At 40.4% G+C, this 25257-nt stretch overlaps 1 protein-coding gene across 1 annotated transcript in view; it reads left to right on the plus strand.

The window, feature by feature from the left end:
• TRAPPC9 (trafficking protein particle complex subunit 9) overlaps positions 1-25257 on the plus strand; it is a 597448-nt gene that overhangs the window by 69329 nt on the left and 502862 nt on the right. Inside the window, exons 11-13 of the mRNA XM_063451029.1 lie at positions 1542-1684; positions 6410-6495; positions 13984-14110. Of these exons, the coding sequence (XP_063307099.1) occupies positions 1542-1684; positions 6410-6495; positions 13984-14110 (356 nt within the window). The remainder of the gene's footprint in view (positions 1-1541; positions 1685-6409; positions 6496-13983; positions 14111-25257) is intronic.

A 25257-nucleotide genomic window follows, 5' to 3' on the forward strand; every position in this document is an offset into this window, starting at 1 on the left:
ATCTGTATCCAATGGGACGTTTTAGGTTAGTGGCATATCACCTCTTGGTCTTTACCCAGCATTCGTACAAATTCCTTTTTTTTTTCCCTGCTGGTTGAAATAGGCACATGGTATTAATCGGGCACAATGGAACTGGCCACAAAATGTTGAAGGGACACTTTACTGCCCAAATACAAAACAAAATATCTCGGTTTAGTTGATCTAGCCACAATGAAAATGTGCATGCGTTTCATTAAGCTTTTTTTTTGCAAGGGAAAAGTGTGTATTTAAAATCAGCTTTCAAGAGCTGCTCTTTGCAAGCCCTCCCCTTCTAACCCCGCCCAGACTGTATGTGGCTGTCCAATCACAGACTTTCCCAATGCAGCTCAACGAGAAGTCTTTGCAAGGCATATGCTCTGGGCAATTGTAACAGGATCGATTGTCTGATTGACAGCCTTCAGGTGTATCAGGGTTAATTAATAAAAGTGCCAATTTGTATTGGAATGTGTACTTTTTGTAAAATGAAAAAGGAAGACACTTGTATCACATAAAACACCTCCGTAAGCTTTGATAATAGGACGAGTCTAATTACAGTGCTTTACACCAATATGTTTGTATATATTATAATGTTGTTACTTATTAATGTCTTGTTCGTGTTTGTATTTGCCAGAAACATTTAAGAACCCCACTGCTCTAAGTAGAGGATTTAAACATCACACAAAAAGTAATTGGGAGTTATTTGCAATGATTTAAAAGTCAACAGGCAGTGCAGTAAACCAGCAGGAAAAGCCGACATAATGCCATGTTATATACATAGAGACATTATTAGCAGAATAAATAATACATTTACTATATTAATGCCCAAAATGAGATTTAGATTGCAGTGTCCAGACTCAGAGGACACATTGCTTCAAAAATATGGGAAACATAGAGAAAAGACATGATGAAAACCGAAAATATGTGAGATACGTGTATGTATGTGTATATATATATATATACTAAAAGTGTTTCTGAGTTATAGAACAAGAGGACATGGCATGCATTTAGAGTGTGAAGACCAGGGATAATATTACAAAATATCTCATGGCTAGTAAATACCTTGACAAGACTTCCAGTGGAAGCAGTAAAGTTTAACTATGATATTGTTGATAGTTGATAGTTTTTGATATTAAGTTTCAGATGACCGGAATTAATTACACCTAGTTATCAGTACTGTATAAGGCATTGAAGGCAAGTGTTGCAGACAGCAGAACATCCATGTAGTGCACTCAGTGTACTCAGAGAACCCTCTCGGCTACTAGAATTCAGTTGTGAAATTTGACCTACAAATGTTGCTGTAGATAAGGCTGACCATTTACAGTTCTTATGTAGAGAAGCTGAGGGACAGACTGGAGCCCAGGCAGTCAAATTAGTTTTTCTGCAGGTGAGCATCAGCATTGGAATAAAGGGGGGGATTAATTGGGGATATATGTATGCATGTAAAGGTTTGAAGGCTAAACATGGCATTGTGTTCATGAACTCACCGCTATAGTAATTGATTTTAAACCTGTTTCTACTCCCAGATCCGTGAAACTTCTCAACCTGCCTGCCATCCTGAGGCCACAGAAGGTGAAAAATTTATTGGGTCCAAAACTGTCTACCCGGAGCCCCTTTATTTACTCTCCGATCATCGCACACAGCCGCACTGAGGATAAGAACAAAATAGGTGAGAAATAAGAGGGTACATTTATAGGATACAAATAAAATCAGAAGTAAAATCTGCTATCCAATCCTCTACCTAGGTGGCGCTTTGAATAATCAGCAGTCATGAATATATTGTTAATGAATACAGTCATATCAAATCCTCGACATGGAAGGGGATTTGAAGCCGAAATCCGACATCCGACATGACCCTTGAAAGGCACCCCCCACCACATAGGGGTTTATTTAGCAGAACCTAAATAGTAATTGCAAACTTTAGGCAACAATACTTGATTTGAAAATAATTCTCCCTCTTTGCCATAGTCGCAGCTTGGGTGCTAACCTTCTTTGCTCCCAGAAACTCAGGTCTGTTATTGCTGGCTCCTGTGCCAGACATGCCTCCCACATCGCTTTTTTATTCTGGCGATGAAGTTAAATAAAATAAACGAAGCAGTTAAGTTTAATCAAATCTGAATGTACTAGCTTGGCCTATAATTGCTAATTTTGTAGAGGGTAATAGAACTCTAACCTCGTTATCATCAATTTGCTGGCTAGTTTAGTTTTCCTGTGCCTTAGCGTGGCCCGACTAGTCTGCCACTCTTTTCCACATCACTTAGTTTTTTCAATCAGCCTCCTTCATGTTAGGTCAACGCTCTGTGTTAAAGTATCAATCAGGGCTCAGTAGCACTGAATGCATGAGTGCTAATCGCTCAGCTTGCTCAAACAGCGAGGCTGTGTTCAGAGCAAAGTGCTGCGGCCTGTTCTGTCGTTCGGCTTCTTTCTTGTGGTCTTATCACAGAGCTTCAAGCTCTAGAGAGAAGGAGCTTGTTGAGTTTGGAGCGGGTGGAGATGGGGAAAAAAGGAAAAAAAATACACAACCTTCTCTAATTTTAAAGTCTGTCATTTTTATTTATTTAGCATTTCATGTTAGGAACAAAACGCCGTGAAGTTACCATATAAAAAAAAACAAGACTGGTGCTCTTGCATTTCTGTTTTCATTAGGACCAAAACATGAGATCAATAGAGTTCAATTTGCAAGTCTGACCTGGGAACGTGCGTGTTGATTGATTAGGCCTGATTGATAGGAATACATAGCGCTTTCCAGGAAACTGAATGTAAACCGCGATCCAGATAAATAATGCAACAGCCTTCGCTACTTTGAAATAAAGGGAGTAATTTGCAGCCGCTGCAGGATGCTAGTGAAACCGAAGCAGTTATTATATTGTACTTTTTCACAAAGTGCTCTGTCGGTCATTATTGCTGTCAGATATAATTATTTCCGTAGGGTAAAAAAAAAACCTAATGATTTAGGCATTAAAATATGACAAAAACTCTTCTGACACTTATCTGGTGATGCGGCATTAACTGATTTTTCAGCTAGGGGGATATGGAATGATCCTTCATTTATATATCTTTAACATTGTGCTACTCGCAGAAAATCCGCTATTACTCGCTGCAACACTTATCCGAGCAAGTTCAATCGCTGCATGATGAAAAAGGTTTGGGGGTCTTTACACTAAACCGTGTGTTGTGATGAGCGGAGAAAAAAGTTTTGAAAATGACAGTAGTTAATTTGGAGGTTTTCTTTTTTTCCCATCTTAAAAATATCAGGATAAAGCTTATTCTGTAGGCACTCAAAAGTGCTATATAACCTTATTACTCTTTTTTTTCTGAAGGGCATGCTGTAATAGCTTTCTAAGCTTACACTATAAGGAACACTATCAAGCCCCCCTGACCCCCTTTGCCCCCCTAAATATGGTAAAAGCTTACCTTTATTGCAGTCTGCTGCGGCTGGCTCTACCCCTGATTTGCGTGCTTGGCTGACACCATCAGAAGTGGTGATCACATAAGAAAGCATGGGATTGGCTGAGATTGTCAAGGAGACAGATCTGGGGCAGAGCCAGCACAAGCCAAACGCCGCCCTGATCACTCAGCATCTCCTCATGTAGAGGGAGGGAGACACTGAATGCCAGTCACACTGCCCCAGGAGACACCTCTAGTAGCCATATGAGGAGTGTCCAGTGAAGGTATCCCTAGGCGGTAATATAAACACTGCATTTTCTCTGAAAAAACAGTTTACTGCAAAAAGCCTGAAGGTAATGATTATCCTCACCAGAACAAATACAATAAGCTGTAGTTTGTCTGGTGACTATAGTGTTCCTTTAATGCTGCAGTCCATTATTATTATTATTATTGCCATTTATATAGCGCCAACAGATTTTGTAGCGCTTTACAATATTATGAGATATGGGTATGGGTTAGCACTTTGAGTTGAGTAGGATACAGGAAGCCAATGTTAGGACTGACAGAGGGGTGAGGTGTGAGAGGACAGACCAGAGAGGAAAATCAGTCTGGTGGCGGCATTCATTACAGACTGTAGTGGGGAAATACGGCTTTTGTGAAGACCAATTAGGAGAGGGTTACAATAATAAATGTGGAAAATGACTAGAGCGTGGACCAGCTCCTTGGTAGCATCTTGCGTAAGAAAGGGGCGGATACGGGCTATGTTTTTAAGATGGAATCTACAGGATTTGGCAACATACTGGATGTGAGGCTCAAAGGTGGGGCCAGAATCAAGTATGACGCCAAGACAGCGCGCTTGCAAGGATGGACTGATGTGGGTACCACAAACTTGAAGGGAGAGTGAAAGAGGAGGATCAGTTTTAGGAGGAGGTGGAAAGACAAAGAGCTCAGTTTTAGAGAGATTGAGTTTCAGAAAGCAGGAGGACAGCAGGGGAGAGGTCCTGGGAGGAGAGATAAATCTGAGTGTCATCAGCGTACAGGTGGTAGTGGAATCCAAATGAGGCAATAAGTTTAGCAAGAGAGGCAGTATAAAGAGAAAATAGAAGGGGACCAAGGACAGAGCTTTGGGGGACTCCAACGGAGACAGGACGAGGGAGGAGGTATAATTAGAAAAGGAGACACTGAATGAGCGTTGGGAGAGATAGGAGGAAAACCAAGAGAGGACAGAGTCACAGAAACCGAGTGATTGAAGAGTTTGAAGAAGGAGAGCATGATCAATGGTGTCAAAGGCAGCAGAGAGGTCAAGAAGAATTAGTGTGGAGTAGTGGCCTTTGGATTTAGCTGCTATTAGGTTGTTAGTAACATTGATAAGAGCAGTCTCAGTAGAGTGGAGAGGGCGGAAGCCATATTGAAGAGGGTCAAGGAGAGAGTTGGAATTAAGGAAGTGAGACATATGGGTAAAGACAAGTCTTTCCAGAAGCTTTGAGGAAAAAGGGAGCAGAGATATGGGACGATAGAGGGGGAGGGTGGGTCAAGAGATATTTTTTTTAGGATAGGTACTACAGTGGCATGTTTATGGTCAGCAGGTGTCAAAGGCAGCAGAGATTGTGTCAAAGGCAGCAGAGAGGTCAAGAAGAATTAGTGTGGAGTAGTGGCCTTTGGATTTAGCTGATATTAGGTTGTTAGTAACATTGATAAGAGCAGTCTCAGTAGAGTGGAGAGGGCGGAAGCCAGATTGAAGAGGGTCAAGGAGAGAGTTGGAATTAAGGAAGTGAGAGATACTGGTAAAGACAAGTCTTTCCAGAAGCTTTTAGGAAAAAGGGAGCAGGGATATGGGACGATAGTTAGAGGGAGGGTGGGTCAAGAGATATTTTTTTCAGGATAGGTACTACAGTGGCATGTTTAAGGTCAGCAGGGACACCGCCAGAAGAGAGAAAGAGTAATTAAAGATGTGTGTTATGGAAGGCACAAGACAGGGGGAGAGAGATCTGATAAGGTTAGATGGGATAGGATCGTGCGGGAAATTGGTGGGGCGAGAGGAATGGAGAAGCGCAGCCACCTCTTGTTCAGTAGCCGGGGAGAAAGTCTGAAGGATAGGAAAGGCATGATCAACATGTGGTTGATAAAGAGAACGGCAAGGTAGGGAAAATTATTTCCTTAGCTGTTCAATCTTGTCAGTAAAATAGCATGTAAAGCTAGCGGCTGTAAGGTTAGTTTGGGGGGTAGCTATAGCAGGGCGAAGAAGAGAATTAAAGGTGTCAAAGAAACGTCAATCACACTTCCCTTCCTTCCTGTAGTAAATTAATAAGGACAGCCCAAACTATTTAACTTTGAGTTCCAATGAGAATGTATATTCTCTGGAAATCATTATATAACAGGCTCCAGGTACAGCATTGCACGAGGCTCAGGGAACTGGTGCTTTTCACACTAATTGATCACATTAGTATTGTGGTTGAACAAAGCTTATAGAAAGTTTTAGCATTTTTCCTCCTAACCGATTGGAAACAATTATTTATGTGTTAGCAGGGGTAATGCTCAGAGGATATCTCATTTATTGATATAAAATGACAGGAACTGTGTATCTAATACCGGCATGAGTACCGCAGCTGACAGAGCGTTAATGCTGACAAAGTATTATGGGCATTGTAGTTACACACTGTTGGTGGCCACCCCTGGAACCAATGAGATGCTGTCAATTAAAATCAAATATGCCCATCATACTGAGAGCAAGCACATCATTTTTATTTGGTTGTTGGTGAATAAGGATAGTACATGCAGGCAGTCTAAAAGACAACGCTTTGGCAAAGACCTGTGTCTATCCTCTGTTCGTGCTTGCCTTCAAGACCTCTCTAGGTTCTGCACTGTTTAAATGTCGAGAATTCCGAATAGGATCCTATCGTAGTAATACCTTAACACAAAAGACACAACTATAAAGTATAATTTTATTAACAGGTTTTCCTTTACTAAGAGTTTGTTAAATACTGTTCCACATATTTTATCTTGTCAGATTTCCAGTGGGTGCAGGGTGATGTATGTGAGGTTCAACTAATGGTCTATAACCCCATGCCGTTTGAACTGCGAGTTGAGACCATGGTAAGTTTTTGTTTTACTCACCGTAGATAATAGTGCTGATTATTGTTTTTCCTGAAAATGTACAATTGAGCAGGATATCTAAATAGCCAGTGTTTCTATAGCTGCGTAATAAGGTTAAATGGCAGTTGGTCAGATAAGAGTTGAGAATGACCCAACAGGGCCGTCCAGCCAAATAAAAAGTTAAATTTTCTTAAAGAAAAAAGAATATATATATATATATATATATAAAATTTAATAACATATCAGTAAGTTTCATTAAATGTAATATATTGTAAAAAAGGAGAAGCCGTGTGTGAGGCTGGACCCTGGTCTCGTGGTGGGTCTTTATCCAGATTAAATATATATATATATATATATGTTTTCCTTCTCCTTAATAGGCAATCACTTTATTGGTTTATGATGGGTATTTTGTTCTTTATTGGTGTAAAGGACAATGTGGGTGGGTGTAATACGCTGGCTTACTCAGAGATACCTCACCTGATACCCTCTGGGAAGCACTTTCTAGTTTACGTAACATTTATCTCTGTATGTGATTGTAAACTGCGGCCTTCCGTGTCCTGAATTCCATAATTCCTGGTGTATTATTATCGTGTACAATGACAGCAGGTTCACGTGCTCCTCTATTGATAATAAGGAATACCAGTCTATGTTCTTTATTATATTTTTGTTTGTTCTGTTGTGAAATAATGGAAAAAGGGCACAGCACGTAATGACATCAACATGATGTAGTAGGTTTAATTTGCTTTTCACACAAAATAAAGAATTAAAAATAAATTAGACGCTACAATTTCTCAATTTCACATTGCCTGGGGCATGGGACAAATTGAACAGCCAAGATAGCCCTTACAAGGAAACAACTGAAATATGCTGATTGACATTCCAATCCCGCTGCGCTTCCATTAATACCCCGATCTAGCCACATGTGTATATCTCATTCTGCCCCCAAACTAATGGGGCAGTTAGGGCACTGTTATTATGCAGGTGCTATGTAACCTAAACACTATTGCAATGTTTACTTCTTCATACTCACATTTGTACTGTTAATGCTGCTCTGTATGGCTTATACTGTATTATTCAGAACCTGTGTATTGTTCAGGCAGCCCTCATTATTTATTCTGCACTGTATATCCTTTATTCTGTAACGGTTCGGGGTGTTGAATATCTTTTCTCTGTTTAGGGTGCTGTTTAGATCTTATTTTAAAGGGACACTATAGTCACCAGAACAACTACAGCTTATTGAATTTGTTCTGTTGAGTAGAATAATTACCGTCAGGCTTTTTGCTGTAAACACTGTCTTTTCAGAGAAAATGCAGTGTTTACATTACAGCCTAGTGATAACTTCACTGGCCACTCCTCAGATGGCTGTTAGAGATCCTTCCTGGGTCATGGCTGCCTAAAATGCATCCAAATATTCAGTGTCTCCTCCCTCTGCATGCAGACACTGAACTTTCCTCATAGAGAATCATTGGGTCAATTCATCTCTATGAGGAGATGCTGATTGGCCGGGGCTGTGTTTGAATCATGCTGGCTCTGCCCCTGATCTGCCTCCTTGTCAGTCTCAGCCAATCCTATGTGGAAGCGCTGTGATTGGATCAGGATACCACTTCTGATGATGTCAGCAGACAGCTTGTTTTTCTGAGTCTAACAGCATGCAGAGTTACAGCCTCAGGCTTGAGTACAGTAAGATTTTGCTATATTTATGGAGGCATGAGTGGCCCAGGGGGGCTAGATGGTGGTTTTAACACTATAGGGTCAGGAATACATGTTTGTGTTCCTGACCCTATAGTGATCCTTTAAACTATTTTGTTCAACATATACACAATATATTAGTAATGTAGTTGATAAAATATTTTATACCATACGACACAAACCAGCCATTAATCCATTTCATGTTTTCTGTATTTTTGCCCTGTTTTAATCTTTTTTTCCTCATCTGGTTGAGTGTTAAGTACCATCCTAGCATATGTTTTAGCCTACTTTTTAATGATTTTGTTTGTTGGTTTTGCTTTCTCCCTCCCCCTCCTTTGCTGCAAAACTCTATTTGTGGAAATATCGGCCTTGCAAATAATTTTTTTTTTTTTTTTTTTTTGACATCTTGTTATTTGAGCTGATTATTAGACCCCTTCTAGAACATAACATCATCATATTTTACGAAACAAAAAGAGTTGAGAGACATTGATTTAAATCCCACCCGCTTTCCCTTTATTATTAGTATTATTATTGCCATTTATATAGCGCCAACAGATTCCGTAGCGCTTTACAATATTATGAGAGGGGACACAGAAAAAATAAATAAAATAACTATATATAGCTTATGTAACGGACCGTTTCAGCATAAAAGGGGAAAAATCCGTTTAGGCGATAATCCCCTTTTCTAGAGACAGGCACAGCTACTGCAGAACATCAGAACTCCCGAGCTGGCTACGAAATAACACTCCGAACTGGAACAGCTGAACAAGAAAAGCATACAATCGGCTTACACTCTTGGCAGTCAGCTTACAATCCAATCCCCCCCAAGAACGAGACGACACTTCATTTTGAGGGTTAAGCAGGAACTCTAGACTGGGACACCCAGTCTGGCTTTTATTTCCAACTCACACATACAGGCCACACCCAGGGGGAGGCATAAAATAACCAATGACATAGATGTTACCTCCCACACATCCCCTCCCCTTAGTGTGACACATAATCCCATTATGCATACAGTTTAAAATATACTTTTACACAACTTCCATAACTTTAAAACCATACATCACATTCACATAAAAATACATATCCACAATCAATCCATTCAGGGGAACAACATATTAAAAAATGGCATGAATCCGACCAGGGGTTTAAAAGTTACTAAAAGTATCTTTTGGGCCTGGGCTTGCAGCATGGCACAATCTGGCTCAAACAGAAGTAAAACATCCCCCACAATGCATCCCGGCTTCCTCCCTTCTGCCCTGGAGATAATTGGAGAAGTAATTCAATTATCTAGGACTAGAGTCAGACTCCATTAACCACATGGTTGCAAAAAGACAGTAAAAGACATAAAATTACCTACTGATACATTTAACACATAAAACACACATTTCTACATATCCCCAGTTTAACTGAACACATAAATACCTACATAATATTTAAGACAGTATTACTGTGATATGTTACAAAGTCTTAAAGGGACATTAGTCCCAAAAGTCCCAATATGTCCATCGCTGATTTTAAAGGGCCAGTAGCAGCAATATAAATTATTACATGCCCAAATATAGTTTCTAAAGTGCAACACGTCCAGGGGCCATAGTCAGCGGGCAGGAGGCCAGCAGCCAGGCCTCTCCAGTTCACAGTGGCGAAGCTGGTTTCGCCACATTTCTCCCCTTTGCCAATTAGACTAACAGGGTACCTGACTTTCTGCCGGTCAGTGCCCTGGTTAGTCCAGCAACCCACCCACAAAACAGAAATAACAGAGCAGCCCGCCCCCACTAACCGGTTACTACATCTGGGTGAGGAAGAATTTTGTCCAAGTTCTGGGGTTTCACCACTGCTGGGTGGGAGACGGGTAGGCTGCCTTGGTGGGTTGCTGAGGGGGCAGAGACCAGCGGTACTCTGTCCTGTTGCCAGCACTACCACGGGAGTAGTCTGGTGGGCGCCTGGTTGCTGGAGACTGGCTGTCTCCCCTTTAGGTGCACAGCTCGACTGCCGGAGGGGGAGACTGACTGTCTCCCCTTTGGATCCATCACACTGAGGCTGGGGAACAGGACCGACCGTCCCTATCCCTTGTGCTGTAAGTGCAGAGACTACGGTCCCATCTGCACAGTTGTGGGGCTTAACATCTCCCCTCGGTGGGTTAGGTTGCCGTGGGAGAGAGGGTGTAACAAGCTCCTCTCTCTGGATGGCAAACTGCCGCTGGGGAGGGAGGACACTGCTCTCCTCTCCCTTTACTTCACACTGCCTTCCTGGCACATCACTTTGCTGCTGGGGGGCAGGAACAACAACCTCTGCCCCCTGTAACTCAGCCTGCCGCTGGGGAGGAAGGACGACACCTTCATCTCCCTGGGGTACACACTGCCGCTGGGGAGGGAGGACGCTGCTCTCCTCTCCCTTCACTTCACACTGCCTTCCTGGCACATCACTTTGCTGCTGGGGGGCAGGAACAACAACCTCTGCCCCCTGTAACTCAGCCTGCCGCTGGGGAGGAAGGACGACACCTTCATCTCCCTGGGACTTACTCTGTCGCTGGGGATCTGGGCCTGCTGCCCACCATCCCGTTGGGCCCGGTGGAGAGACCTCGGTCCCATCTCCACCTGCCTGTTGTGGTTCCTCACAGGACCAATCTTGTTGGATCCTCTGCGTCCTTAGCAGCATGAGGTACGCCTGTACATCGTCGTAGACCCGGGATGCCATCTGCACCGCTCGGGCTGGTGAGAATAGAGCCATCCTGCTCCTGTATTCCCTGATAAACTCGGATTCCTCCTTCTCCCTTGGAGGTGCTGCAGCAGCTGCGACTCTGTCTCCTTCCATTTTCTTATTTCCTTTGTAGCTAGGGTCGCTGTACGGATACTAGCGTTGCCCTCAATTTGTAATCCAGAAATGGTGTTGTCTGTAGCTGTCCCTCTGGTTGTAGGAACGATCCCGCCGCTTGCCACCAATTGTAACGGACCGTTTCAGCATAAAAGGGGAAAAATCCGTTTAGGCGATAATCCCCTTTTCTAGAGACAGGCACAGCTACTGCAGAACATCAGAACTCCCGAGCTGGCTACGAAATAACACTCCGAACTGGAACAGCTGAACAAGAAAAGCATACAATCGGCTTACACTCTTGGCAGTCAGCTTACAATCCAATCCCCCCCAAGAACGAGACGACACTTCATTTTGAGGGTTAAGCAGGAACTCTAGACTGGGACACCCAGTCTGGCTTTTATTTCCAACTCACACATACAGGCCACACCCAGGGGGAGGCATAAAATAACCAATGACATAGATGTTACCTCCCACACATCCCCTCCCCTTAGTGTGACACATAATCCCATTATGCATACAGTTTAAAATATACTTTTACACAACTTCCATAACTTTAAAACCATACATCACATTCACATAAAAATACATATCCACAATCAATCCATTCAGGGGAACAACATATTAAAAAATGGCATGAATCCGACCAGGGGTTTAAAAGTTACTAAAAGTATCTTTTGGGCCTGGGCTTGCAGCATGGCACAATCTGGCTCAAACAGAAGTAAAACATCCCCCACAATGCATCCCGGCTTCCTCCCTTCTGCCCTGGAGATAATTGGAGAAGTAATTCAATTATCTAGGACTAGAGTCAGACTCCATTAACCACATGGTTGCAAAAAGACAGTAAAAGACATAAAATTACCTACTGATACATTTAACACATAAAACACACATTTCTACATATCCCCAGTTTAACTGAACACATAAATACCTACATAATATTTAAGACAGTATTACTGTGATATGTTACAAAGTCTTAAAGGGACATTAGTCCCAAAAGTCCCAATATGTCCATCGCTGATTTTAAAGGGCCAGTAGCAGCAATATAAATTATTACATGCCCAAATATAGTTTCTAAAGTGCAACACGTCCAGGGGCCATAGTCAGCGGGCAGGAGGCCAGCAGCCAGGCCTCTCCAGTTCACAGTGGCGAAGCTGGTTTCGCCACAGCTTACATACCGTTTTAAGAAGAGCTGGACATGCCGCCTGGAGTATCTAAGTCACTGTGGATGGACGCAGATATGAAACACAGATCTGTGTCTTAGTGATAGTTGGAGACAGTCACTGACATCAGATAATAACACAGCACTAAATGTTATAATAGTGACTGAACAGGGAACATAACACATTCATCATACAACCTGTAAGTGTGAGTGTTGTGTGGCTCATGGCAAGCAAGGCCTTTGACGCACTGCAACTCATATAATCCTCAGAAATATCGTCATTAACTATCGCACGCACCAGTGTTTTTACAGTTTAATGAACAAACACACTGTTTGTGTCGGCAGTATTTATGTGTCTTTGTTGCATTTTAAGATCTGATACACTATTTATGTTTTCTGGCACAGTATACTTTATTTTGTCAAACTAGAAATAGTATATTTCAAGTCATCGAAAACTCCATTAAACAAATAACCATTTCATTTTTATTGCATTTTTTATTTTTCTTAATCTTTGTTTTATTGAGTTTCTTTTTTTGAAACGGCACATTTCGATCTTTAGTTTTTAATGACATGTGTCAAACAATGAGCAACAAGAGATTTCCCGATGACTTTGGTTCCGTCTACAGAGCGCACTGGGGGACCGTTAGTGTTAATTAGGCGCGGATTGCTCACTGTCTTGCCTTGAGAATCCTGCGGTGACCTGGTCTATTCATAGAACTTATAATGAACTCACACTAATGTCCCATAAAGTGGATCATCTTCCACAGGGGCTGTTTTTATCGCTGACAATCACCCGCTTCAGGATGTGCGCAGGGCTCCAGTAAACGCACGTCACTACTATTAAAAGGCCAGCAATAAATGTAATTCCTTGTTACCGTACCTGTAAGCACTTTTCCTCAAAAATAGACGGCGAGACTGGAAATAGCACAGAAGGTCATGGTGACCGAAATAAACAGGGAGACGGAGGTCAGCCATTCTGATAATTTCACAAGAGATTTGTCCTCTCATGGTTTTGCACCGCTGGACAATTTGCGGTGTTAATTGCCTGGAAGATGATTTGATTTTTCCACCATTCTTTGTTATTTAACCATCTATGGCCTAAAAGGATGGGGTTCCCGTAATGCTATTGGCTACTGTAGCACGTTCAAATTACCTTTTGTCTCTGAGTAAATCTTTGCTTAACCTTTAAACTCCATTTTAGTACCAGGTGGATCGCAGTACTTTGCATTGCTTACCTGCATGGAAATTAAACCGTTTCTTTTGGTATCAAGTTGTACTGAAAGTTGTCTGTTGAAAATATAATGATCAAATAGTCCTAGTCCGTGGTCTACTTACCTTCTTTGGTTATTTAGCCTTAAACTGAATTAATCAATTTTGGACTTGGTTTTGGGACTGCAAAATGTCTCACTTGATTGTGGCATTGTGTTTGTATGTGAATATAATGACACCTACAGTCGGTACAGACGCCTGGTAGTTTGCAGGTCATCCATATTATTCACCATCGCCAATGGCTGTTCTTGTCCTAGTGAACTTTCCAGGATATTGTATTTTAGGGGAGCGTGATTTTACTCTGTATAGTAACTTCATAGTAACTCCATCAGTGGCCTGCACAAGGTCTTCAGAGAGCTTTATTTTTCGAGTACCTGATTAGTTGGGCAATTAGCAAATGCGTTGGGTAAATAGCAGCAGAGTATACATCGATTTGGGAGTAAAGATTGAGTGATTGATTGAGGTTGGATATGGATAACAGTCCATTTGATTATTAGAATGATCAGTAATTTTTCAATTCACCTGATTAATTCTTTCCACGTGTTTTTCCTTTCCAGGGTCTCCTGACAAGTGGAGTAGATTTTGAATCACTTCCTGCTGCACTTTCCCTTCCTGCGGAGTCCGGCCTATATCCAGTCACACTAGTTGGGGTTCCTAGAACCACTGGACAGATCACAGTGAACGGTAAGAGGGGCCTGGCTACTGCGGGAGGGGGGTGAAATTCATATATATTTGTAGCAATTCTTAATTTGTTTGTGCTCGGCCTTCGTCTCACTTTTTTTTTTAAAGAAAAATATTTACAAATAATTAGCAGATGCACATGCAAAGGTGTGGAATGCTCTGATTTAATGAATTTAAATTACCTCTCGAGAGGGGTCTAGGATTTACCCACAGTGATCTCCTATTATTTATTGTCAGAATGGCCAAATGTTTGATTTGTGATCCAATAATAAGTGCTCAGCGTCTGCATAGGAGATCTGCTAACCATAATAAAAAAAAAAGAAATACAAAAAATAAAAATGAACCGTTTGCAGTGCAAATTTGTTTACAAATTTAATGTATGAATAAAAATCATGTTTTGCTGAAGTTCAGTTTATGAAAGAGCTTGTTTAAAGCAAATCTGTCATGCCAAGCTCAATTAAACATATAACAGCCCCCAGTGCAGCAAATGTATAATGAAGGAACTTTTATAGTCTTACTGCCCCCCTGCAAGCATGACAAACTGTTGCTGGGGAATATATCTGTGTTAGAAAGCAGGAGTAAGGCCTGTACTAGGGATCTTGTGTTCTTCCCGTCACTCACTCCTGGCTTAGGCTTTTGAGGGGTCTCTGGGGAGAGCCGAATGATAGGTGAGGAGAGAGACCATATTTTTGCTTTAAATTCTATAATTGAATAAATCTATTAATGTTGACTTTTTTGCTGCCACCATATATAGATGATACGTCATTTAAATCTACCATAACTACCATGACAGGTACACTTTAGAGAAGCTCAGGTATAAGTGTAAACATTATAAACATGTCTGCTTCTACTCATATTTCACCAGAAAATCATTATTTTATAGCTGTCGGGGTGGCCATTTGTTAATTCGTACCTGGTTCTGGAAGCGGGCGCACCCTGTTGTGGCTGTCAGGAAGGGAGATGTGTTAAGCCCTGCAATGAATACATTGCTGTGTCTCCAAAACGGCAATATTTTACGTTGGAGAAGAAAAACACCATGGGCACTGCACTTATACCACCTGATTGAGATCGTGTTCTGGGTGCAGACACTGCCCCTTTAAATTTAGCAATTTGTTTTTTGGTTCTCTGCAGTTAACTGTATAGTGAAACCATCTCAATGGGTTAAACAAACTGTATCCTCCTACAAAGTTAAGGTTCTTTACATTTTGCCAGAGAAAAACAAATAACAAGCCTTTTGCGTGTTAATTATAAGTATGTCACAATTTGACATAAGCGTAATTAAAAAGTTGTCTACAGATTGGGGTTAAAGAAAGGTTTAATCTTGTTAGGCCTGTCTGCACTGCTATCATTTTGTTGTCAAGAGCTCACCTACGTGCCATCAATCTGGTTGTTTTTAGCGGTTCCACATTCTGCTTTTTTATAATATACAGTAGGGGCTGCGTTAGTGCAAATACCGTCAATAGCTATGTACTCCGCTTATTCATTGTTTACTTAAAGTTTTCTAATTAAGTAAGGACACATTAAATGTACAAAAATAAAAAATAAATGTTAAAAAAATTTATGTACATATATGTATATACATATATGTGTGTGTGTATATATATATATATATATATATATATATATATGTTGAAGTAGAGATTGTAGCAGTATTAGTTCAGTGATGTAGATGTAAAAAATAGATACAATTCGTATCTTGTAACACCTTTTTTTTGGACTAACAGAATTTTTTAATGACAAGCTTTCGGGAGAACCTCCCTTTCTCAAGTCTGAGAGTTGCAGAAATGCTTCAGACTTGAGAAAGGGAGGTTCTCCTGAAAGCTTGTCATTAAAAAATTCTGTTAGTCCAATAAAAAGGTATTACAAGATACAAATTTTATCTGTTTTTTACATCTATATATATATATATATATATATATATATACACACACACACATACATATTTGTGGTTGGTACATAAAAGACTGTAAAAAATATACCTAATATGATAAACGTAACTTAGGGAATATACGTAAGTCAGTTGACATGTGCCAAAACCGATGTACCGGCAGTCCTGTAAATTGAAGACGGCAAAAATTGAATACAAAATGCAGAATTTATTAAAACAACAAGATACAAGAAAGGACAATTATTCCATTAAACTTTGGAAAGCTTGTCGGAGTTCTATTTGCAGTTGGGGTATATAGTAACAGTATGCTGAATATTTTCATCGTCCTAATTTCTTAATAATATGGACTGGTATGGTTACTAGAAGCAGTGGATGCTGCTCCTCTCCGGAATGAGTGTCCCGAAAAAAAGTGTAGGGTTCGGGCCTAATCTAATAAGAAACATTCTTATATACAGCATGAATTTCGTGGTAGTTAGGATAGAGCTGCGAAGTGAACACTTTGGTTGGTTAGGGGAAGAGTGAATTGCAGACAAATAATAGTCTAAAATCTTAACAGAGCACCATTTATTTTGTGTAGGGTTAATTGGTATTTTGATAATTTGACCTGGTCGTTTGGCTGGTTTCCGTATGGGGCAGGAAAACTGTATATGCATGTATGTATAAGGGTTGACTCAACCCTTTATCCTTTCGAGGTAGATAAAATGAGAACCATTAAATTGGGTAATAGTAACAACCCCTGGATGTTGGGCTAAGGTAACATCCCCAGAGTAATCTGAATGTACCTTTTATTATTATTATTATTATTATTATTATTATTATTATTATTATTATTATTATTATTATTAATAATATATATGGTCTGAATGTTTTATTAAATGGCCAACATTTCAACACTGCCCTGTGTTAGCAGAGCTTTCGCTATTAAAGTCTCTGGGTCTAAGGAACCCTTAGTAAGCCAAGTATATTGCAGTCTTGATTACTAGGTTAGTATGAGACTAAAATGGAGAAGAGTCAAGTTAATCATATAATGATCTAAATATATCACAATTTATAGGGAGTTGCTTAGGTGTTTGAGGTTGACTGAATACCTTTTATTATGTTTTTAATTTGATATAATGACATGAAAGTATGCTTATTAGGGTATAAGGTCATGTGATGTAGTATCTCAGTAAGGTACATTTTTATTGTGTTGTGTGAAAGGTTTGCATATAAAACTCTTCAGTATATCTTTTAAAAATGTTTAATGCCCTGATATATGACCGAATAGTATTTGCTGGAAGTGCTGCGTGCGTTAGATGTCTGCTGTGATTAATAAGGCTATTTAATCCTTAATGAATTGAAAGTTCGGGTCTCTCTTACATGTTTTGAAGCTGTTGGTTGTGCTTGAAAAAAGGTCTGAAAATTGAAACAAGACAACGTGTTGGCTACAATATTGTTGACTCCTGGTACCTACATACATAGCAAATAAAACTGGTTCTTTTCTGCTAACCAAGGCAATTTCCTGAAAAATCTCATAATGGTCAAGGACTGTGACCACCCTTTTACAATAAAACACATACCGGTAACTTGATTGTCAGACAAGCCTTTAACTATCTGACCGGACCATAAGTAGCCAGAGGTTTGGGCTGTGACTACTATACGCCTACTATGGGGTATACCTCGAAAAGAGCTGATATGTCTTTAAAGGCAACTAGATCTTTTACCTCTGTTGGCAAAGTGCGACAAAACCAATCATTATTGTAGATTTCTGCAAAGCCAGTTGATGCAGCATCAGTCCTGACTGTAGGTAAATTATCTGCAAGAGGTGGAAGAAACATGGATTTTCATTCCTTTAAACTGCTTGCGGGTTTAGAATTGTTCTCTACTGTAAGAAAATCTTCCAAATAATGAATGACTATAGGACATATAAATGAAGTAAGAAGTAACCAGCAGAGTCTCGGCAGCAAACACACCAAAAAGCCTGGCGCTGCTCTTACATCCGAAAGTAAGCCTTGTAAAGAGATGTCAGTTTTTCCACTTGATGCCATAATGATGGGTAAATAGGGAGGAGATGGAATGCATGCACAATATCGGTTTTGTTTAACCATGCACCTATTCCATCTGAAATGATAGCTTGAATGGCATTGTCCATTGTAATGTACTGCAGCGAGAATTCTTCAAACCGCATTAATGAATTTAGGCAAGGCATGGTTGAGTGGGGCTGATAACTCAATTATTAATAGTTTTTTATTTAGACTTTTCTTTCTTTTTTTGTAGCAATCCCTGTTGGGTTAGTACACCATACAGAGAATGGGGGAACTTTAAATAGGCCTATTAAGAATCCTTGTTCTAATTCTGTTTTTACGAGGGAGTTGACAGATTGACAGTTATCAACAGGTCTCTCAAAGCGAACTGCAAATGATTACATTTCAATGTGCCTGTGGAAAGAAACGTGTAAGGAAAGTAAACCTGTGTGAAAGCCATGAGTAAACCCAGAGATTGGGAACTTTTTTTTTTTTTTAAGTGTGGGGATGGATGGTTAGACAGTAGTTGTGACAAAACATAAATGTTGAAAGATATTAAATACTCCTTAGTGCATTTTATTGAAGCACATGGTCTTGGCGTGTTCCCTGAAAAATACAGAACAAACGTGTAACAGTCTGCAAGAAGTAAAAGCACAAGAACCAGCATTGAAATTATTGCAGGTTTGGGCTTTCCCTAGGAAAACAATAGTCCGACCCAATTTGACCTCCAATTCTCTATGTAGTATGCTGAAGGCTAGTGGTAGGTGTGTTCGTATCAGTAGGGCATAGGTCGGTGGATTGTGAGGTAGAAGCAGATATCGCAAATCCTGGTGTCCTAAGGCCTGCAAAACGAAGAGCTCTGTATCCAGCGGACAGGGATTGGTGGAAGTCCTAGAATGCAGAGCCCCCATATTTGTAACCCAGATCCACCAACTTGTGCAAATATAAACATCTTCTCTACGGTGTGTGAAACTGCATCATACATCATCTCTGTAAATACCGAATCCTAGTATGAATTTAGGAAGATAACTTTTTTTCAGCCTTGGGTCTCTTGCTACAAGAGAACCATAATTAGTTTGTACTGGTTTGCTGACTAATGCCAAGTGGCGAAAACATTAACTAAGTCAGTGATGCCCTGCTAGGTGGCAAGTGGCTTAAGAGGCTTAATCTCTTCTTTGGCCCGAGGGGAGTTAAGGCCACCGAACGATGTGGTGGGATGTAGGCCCTTTGGTGACACATCTTAGCATAAGATAGTATGGGAGTGATACGTGAGGCCCTAACTATGAAACCTTGCGAGGCGCTACCAAGGATTTGGACTGAAGAGCGAAATACTTTTGAGTAGGAGCATGGGGTGTTGGCCTTGCGAGACCTCTCTAAACTAAGGCATGGAAGGCCTCAAAACCTATACTCTTGGGATTACCCTATAACCATTAAAGAACTTAACCTTGACTAATTATAACATAGGGAGCCGGGTTCAATTGAACAGGTCGTATTTGTGTCGGGATCCTGCGGGCGGCTGCGAGGGGAGGCTGCACTCCGCTTGCAGTACTCACCCTCCAGCCGTCCGCGGTCCCCTCCTCCTCGTGGGTTCGGCGAGTGGCATCCTTCCAGCCTCGGATGCCGCCCGCGTCTTCCTCCACGTCCCCCAGCGGCAGCATGCATGACGCTGCACGCTGGGAGACCACCCAATATATTACACGCCGGGGTCAGTCACCTGACCCGGCGTTAAAGGCACAGTGCCTCAATCACAGTGGGAGGTTTAGATATCTCCCACGTGTGATTGTTAATTCTGATTGGAAATTATCCAATCAGAATTAACCTTAGGGTTTTAATACTTGCCTTTCCTGTTCCTCCCTGCCCTGTTGTGGTCTTTGGTTGCTAGTATTGCTTCTGTACTGGTTACGTACTCTCTGGCTTGTTAATCTGACTTTGTGACTTTCTCCTACCCTTTGACCTCGGCTTGTTTCTTGTTATTCTGTCTTCTGGTTCCCCTTACTCGGCTTGTCTCCTGAATATTCTTTGTGTGCTTAGCCCGGCCACTCTTAAGGTCCGGTACGGCACCTTTTCTATGTGTGTGTGTGTGTGTGTGTGTGTTAGTGTGTTTGGTTCCCCGAATCATGACAATTTGAAACGTACCCGTTAGAGTTTTTTGAATCCTATGTAAGGAGGCTGATCAATGTATTGCACCACAGGTCTAAAGGCAAATGTATACATGACCAAGGAATATAATACTAGAATAAATCTAGACTAATGACACACAATATTGAATTAGTACTAGACTATTAATGTACCTTATGGATTAATTAAACATTGAGATTAATCTGAATACCAGGATTGAATCTCTGGCCTAATATAAAACATAATATATACCGTATATACTCGAGTATAAGCCGACCCGAATATAAGCCGAGGCCCCTAATTTTACCCCAAAAAACTGGGAAAAATTATTGACTCAAGTATAAGACTAGGGTGGGAAATGCAGCAGCTACTGGTAAATTTCTAAATAAAATTAGATCCTAAAAAAAATATATTAATTAAATATTTATTTACAGTGTGTGTATATAATGAGTGCAGTGTGTGTGTATGAATGCAGTGTGTGTGTGTGTATATGAGTGCAGTGTGTGTGTGTGTGTGTGATGCAGTGTGTGTTTGTATGTTTTGCAGAGCCTTGGTGGGGGGTGGGCATTTTAATTATTATTATTTTTGTTATATTATTATTTTTTATTTTATTATTTTTTAAATATTATTATTTTATTATTATTTATATTTTTTTTTCGCTCCCCCTCCCTGCTTGATACATGGCAAGGAAGGGGGCTCTCACTGCCTGGTGGTCCAGTGGCATTGGCAGTTCAGTGGAGGGGGGCTTGCAGAGAGCGTTTACTTACCTCTTCTGCAGCTCCTGTCAGCTCCCTTCTCCTCCGCGCCGGTCCGGTCAGCACCCCTGTCAGCTCCCAGTGTAAGTCTCGCGGCCGCGCGGAGTAACCCGTGGCAACGCTATGACCACGCGGCTCTCGCAAGACTTACACTGGGAGATGACAGGGGAGCTGACCTGCCAGCCCCCCTCCTACACAGCCCCTTGTCTGTATTATGGCAATGTAAATTGCCATAATACAGACATTGACTCAAGTATAAGTCGAGTTGGGGTTTTTCAGCACAAAAAATGTGCCGAAAAACTCGACTTCTACTCGAGTATATACGGTATATGGATACTTTAAGTAATTCTATTGGACATAGAGAAATGTGTGTATATATAGAAGGAAAATTTGCATACCTTTAATAGCCTGCGTTACGGACGCTACACAATCAGGCAGGCATGGCAGAGAACAGGCAGGAAGGAGACAGTGGTCTTGGTAGGGGCCCTGTTTAAAAATCCCATTCAGTGCTCAGTTGTCCTGGCTTTGCCAGACACTTGGCCTGCCTATCCCTGTGTGTGTATGTATATTTTATAAATAGAGTGACTGATTTAGTAATATTGACTTCGGACTGTCTTTCGTCTTTGAACTTCACCAGACCCTCTGACCCTGTAGTCTGAATCACTTCCTGAGCCTCTCACCGCATTCTGGATACCATTGTTTTAAAGTAAAATACCAGAGGATCGGCAATAAAAATACATTAGTTGAGATAGCACTCCAGATCTTCTTGTATAATATATTGTGATCTGGGCTAATATTCCTTTCATTTGAGTTTGGATAGGTGATGATGTGTCAGCTGGCAGTTTCCAAATATATTCGCTCATGGTCACACCATTTATTTATTATTATTATTATTTGGCTCCATCATGTATTTAAGGCTTTATAATATGTGTTATTTTATGTGTATTTTTTTTTCTGGTAGAAAACTATAATACTATTATTTTGAGCTGATTTTATATAGAATAAAACAGTGAGTGGCACTGATAATATATTACACTTTGTGTTTTATTTCATTCTCTGAACCTGTGTCTTCTATTTCCTTGCTGCTGTCATTGCTCACTGGATGTACCGTCTGTTCTTGGATAGATGCCGATGGTAACTTTTCAAAGGCACCGTGGAAGCAGTCCCTGCAGAGGCTCATTCAGTTAAACTTTCTGACATTGATTCGGTTAACATAGTATTTTGTTTGAGTGCTTCTCCTGTATCATTTAGGACCTGCTGCATCTCGCTAAATGAATGACTGCGAAATACAATGTAAATTCATAGCAGTAGGATAGCTCACAGCTTGAATACCCGAAGATGTAGGATAACTAATGAGCTGTTCCATAGGTAGGATCTTCGTGTCCTTACTTTGAAAAGCAATGTTCCCATTGCTAGTATTAAAGTATTAAAAAGACGGCAGCGCTTGTGGAGAAAAAAAAAAACGCCCTTTTAGACTTTAATCCACATGTTTCTCAGATTAAGGCTTTTCAATGTTAAACTTATTTTCCGCTTTATTTTTCATTGCGTTTCCCCCTCCAACCCCCTATTTTTTCCAGGTTTTGAAAAAGTATCTTTATATTTGTAACAGGCAGATTTTATTTCCTCAGAACTCATTTGATATAGGACAGGGTCTATTTACAGGGACAGTGATCCAGTTTTGCTGGTGTCTTTCATTAAAGGCCAACTTGGCTGCTCTGTGAGGATGTCCGCCTTCAAACAGTCTCTCAAGGTGTACTTGCTAAAATATCTGCTATTGATGTGCCCTGTCTGCTCTTTGGTATCTGAAAAAATAAAATGAAGCAAAACTGAAAAACACAAGAACAGAAAGAATGAATAGACACCGAATGTACAATCTGACAATTGATAAATGAAATAGCCTAGCACAGCGTGTTCCATAAAGAATGTGAGAATACTCTTAGATTTCTTATCTGGGCATTAACTTGTGCAATAACCTGTCCCAGATGCATAGGCATAACCTGGGTAAGATCTGGTCCGAGCTTAGGGAAGATATAGAGAGATGGTGTAGTCTCGGAATTTCTTGGTCAGGTAGGATTAATTCGGTTAAAATGACTCTCCTTCTAAAAATGTTATATTTTCTCAGGACAATCCCCCTTTCTGAACCTTTAGCTTTTTTTTTTTTTTTTTTAGAAAGGTTCACTCTGCTCTTATAGCATTTATTTGAACAAAAAAACTAGTAGTATTAAATTATGCATTTTGCAAAAGCTAAGGATTAGTGGAGGTATGGGTTTGCCAAACCTTATCCATTATTATTACGCGACCAATGCGCAATGGCAATCACATTTAATTTGGACAACATCCGTCCCCAGTGGCTTGAGATGAAGGGAAATAAAATACTCCCTTATTTAATTAAAGACTTACTGTGGCTGTGTCATGGCCGTTACTTACACTGCCTGTCTCTTCCGGGTTGACGGACTGTAGCCACACCCCCCTCTGATGCGGTCTCATTGCGCTACATAATGCGACCGCGCCAGGCAACAGACGCTGGATTAATGAACAGCGTACCGCGGAATTATACCGGCTGCAACTTTTCTCTACAAACTTACCTGTGTACCGAACCGGACTCGTAAACGACTAACCTCCTTCTCCTTCCTCGACCACGGCTAGCACTTGACTCCTCTCGACCTCTCTCCACGGAACCTCTCCGGAAGGCACTCTGGAACCAACTTCAACTCCTCTGGAAGCTAAGTTACCTCGCTGTATTATACAAACTTTCCCTGACTACTGAGCTCAAGCTCAGCCTGCTCACACATCCTCCTATCGTTATAGGAGTAATTCCTAATCATTTAGCTTTTTACCTCCATATGAGTTGTTTTCTATCAATTAAGCTAAAACGAATCTCTGCAAGTTAAATCTACATTGCTTCCTTCATATTATTGCTTCAATTCAATTGTATAAATTAATCTAAGAATCCACTCAACAAACTTGAACCATTTAAAGATACAGTACCTGTGTTTCTTCAATCAAAAATATTAAAGACACAGTATCAGTTAACTCCCTGGTGAACTGTCATCTCTTTATTTCCTCAACTCCTCACATTCACATCTAATTAATCAGAAATCTGCAGTTGAGCTCCTTCAAACTCTATGTGAACGTGACAGGCTGCCTCCTTCTCAGCACCCGCGATTGGCGGAGATGTTTATATTTGTTACTAAAATTACCCTTAAAGCATGGAATCTGTTATACAAGGAAATCCAGCCTAATGCCACTTGATCCAAAGCTACGCCCCTGACTGCATTACGTTGTGCCTTGCCTGATTTGGATGTTGAATATTGGCCTTCCCATAAACTCCCTGCTAATTTACCGCATTTTATAAGAATTATGCCAGGTCACCTTCTGGTGTCCGCTACATCAACAATTCCAAAGTATTGGAAATCACCTGTTACACCATCGGGGAATGAAGTTCTCTTAACGATTTTTGATAACAGACGGTATGAACTAGCGCTTTGCATTCCGTCTGAAAAAATGTCTACTCCAAAACAAGAATGGATAGCTTGGGAAGATAAAATTAGGTTTCAGTACAAACTTTGACCATGTTTCCCACCTGACAAAACAAAATATTTTATTTTCTTTTAATAATTACCATGTATAATATAATTTAAAAGCATAATTATACAAAACATATATGACATGTTAGTTAGTTTTTACACTTATTGTACTACTTGTTACTGTCGATATGTACAATTATTTTAATGTGTAAAATGAAATAAAAACCTATGGAGGTAAGGATGTGAGGATCACATCGACAAGAACAACACACAGGGTATAGGCAGAGCTGAGAACAACCAAAGGAAAAAGTAGTAAGAGGAGAAATACAAAAAAATAGAGTAATTAGCTCCCGTCCTGGCCAAGTAATTGCTGTTTTTTGTAACACATGTCTGGAATATACAAACACATCGATGTATAGAGACAGGGTGATAGAATAATGGCAGTAGTTCTCAATTCGATATACCCAACAATGGACCTTAACCAATACTAATAGAATGGATGGTAAATACATTATATAGAATATCTTAATATAACAGGATCTTGATGTATCACGAGAAGGCACAATGTATGTATTTTCTTAAAAAATATATATATTGGAAAACTTAACAATTTCCCCCAAAAATCTATATTTTGTGGACAATACATACATTTTCCCTTATTTTTGGTTTATCTTGCATACATATGGAAAAGGTGTATTTTTTTTTTTTTTGTCTTATACACGGTGGGTTACCTTTTTTTATGTGGATTTGGTTTTCAATAAAGTCTATTACCATTTATGATATTTTAACAATAAAGGTAATTCCAGTGAGGTGGGTCACATCTAATATTTTATTGGAGACCTAACCTCACTTTTTCTAT

This window comes from Pelobates fuscus, chromosome 4 (genome assembly GCF_036172605.1).
Source record: "Pelobates fuscus isolate aPelFus1 chromosome 4, aPelFus1.pri, whole genome shotgun sequence".
Taxonomy (NCBI): domain Eukaryota; kingdom Metazoa; phylum Chordata; class Amphibia; order Anura; family Pelobatidae; genus Pelobates; species Pelobates fuscus.